This window comes from Poecilia reticulata, unplaced genomic scaffold, assembly GCF_000633615.1.
Source record: "Poecilia reticulata strain Guanapo unplaced genomic scaffold, Guppy_female_1.0+MT scaffold_224, whole genome shotgun sequence".
Taxonomy (NCBI): Eukaryota; Metazoa; Chordata; class Actinopteri; order Cyprinodontiformes; family Poeciliidae; genus Poecilia; species Poecilia reticulata.
The window spans coordinates 194,850-196,423 of record NW_007615025.1 but is presented as its reverse complement, the minus strand read 5'-3'; the positions used below and the strand labels follow the sequence as shown (position 1 = coordinate 196,423).

The 1,574-nt window shown below is 47.4% G+C and overlaps 1 protein-coding gene across 1 annotated transcript in view; it reads right to left on the bottom strand.

The window, feature by feature from the left end:
* Positions 1-1,574, bottom strand: part of LOC103460296 (uncharacterized) — an 8,009-nt gene that overhangs the window by 3,673 nt on the left and 2,762 nt on the right. The window contains exon 2 of the mRNA XM_008402400.2: positions 1,237-1,563. Coding sequence (XP_008400622.2) covers positions 1,237-1,563 — 327 coding nt within the window. The remainder of the gene's footprint in view (positions 1-1,236; positions 1,564-1,574) is intronic.

The following is a 1,574-nucleotide window of genomic DNA, read 5'->3' as shown; positions in this document are numbered from 1 at the left end:
AGACCGCTGAGGCTGGTCAGCAGTCTGACCTATCAGTCTGGAACCAAACCAGACTGACAGGTCAGACCGCTGAGGCTGGTCAGCAGTCTGACCTAAATACTTCTATATATGTCTTGGAATAATCATGCAGTGTTTTCAAAAACTAAACACAGTTGGACCGCACGGTTCTGACGCCACAGCCAATGCTTAGTTAATGTTTAGTTAATGCTTAGTTAATGTTTAGTTAATGTTTAGTTAATGTTTAGTTAATGTTTAGTTAATGTTTAGTTAATGTTATGTTTTGGTTTGTTTCAGTGACTGTGCGGCGCAATCAGCTCACTCCCATGGAGACTGACAGACATCGACCATCACTAAGGGGCTGCAGAACGACTCGGATAGGAACGGAGGGAGAGAAGAGAGGAGGGAAGGAGGAGAGGAGGGAAAGGAGGAGAAGAGGGAAGGAGGAGAAGAGGGAAAGGAGGAGAGGAGGGAAAGGAGGAGAGGAGGGAAGGAGGAGAGGAGGGAAAGGAGGAGAGGACTTCTAGGTTCTGGGATGGACCAAAGGAGAAAGGGGGCGTGGCTTAACTCCGGTCTTTGACTTCCTTGTCGTGTCTTGATGACGCAGTTTGAAACCTATGATGCAATAAAAGCCGATATGTTTCTGTATTTATGACCACTATGTCTCCAAAGTTAAAGTCAAAGACTCTCATGAATGTTTTGCTTCCTCTTTCTTCATCTAACAGGATGACGGCGCCACCTGGTGGCCACACACATCATCTTGCGGCCAATCAAAACCATCAGAGGTTTTTGATTTTCCAAACTTCAGTAAGTTAAACTAAAAAAGGATTTATGTGAATCTACACCTGAAGGAGAACAAATACTAAAACATAATTAACGGATGTTTACATTTTTCCATCAGTGGTTTAATGTTTTACTTTCATCGTCATGATAAACTTTGTTCCCGTTTCATGTCTTTGTTCTGTTTTACGACCAAACGCCTGGAAATCTCCAAGTCTTTGACTGGTTGCCGTCTCCAGAACCAGATCCAGATTCAGATCCAGACCTCTCTGATCAATAATCAGATCAATAAACTGATCAGACTGATTGATCGGCCATCAGAGGAGCCGGATCAGCGGCGCTGCCAGTGCTGATGTCCTCTGGTTGGACCTAGACGTGGAATGTCCATGCTGAGAAGACAGAGGACAGTCAGGAGGACAGACAGAGGCTCAGCAGTCAGACAGAGAGACGCAGGCTGACCTTTGACCTTCAGATAGAACGTTTTTCCTCTCTCATTCCCTGAAAATGCCCGGATTCCACACGAGTACAACCCACTGTCCCTCTGAGTGGGACGTCTCAGAGTCAGGCTGAGGTCTCCTGTCCCCAGAGGATCTTCATTCATGCTGGTTCTGGTTCTGTAGCGCTGGTTCTGCTGCTCAGGACGATCAGAACCGTTCTGATGCACATGGACCTTCCAGAATGGGAAGGACCTCCACTCCACCGTCACGTCTCTGGGCAGGTACTCGGTGGTTCTGTAGGGCAGCACGACAGACTCCGCCCCCGAGTCCACCTCCACCTTCACCGAGACTGAGAGACAG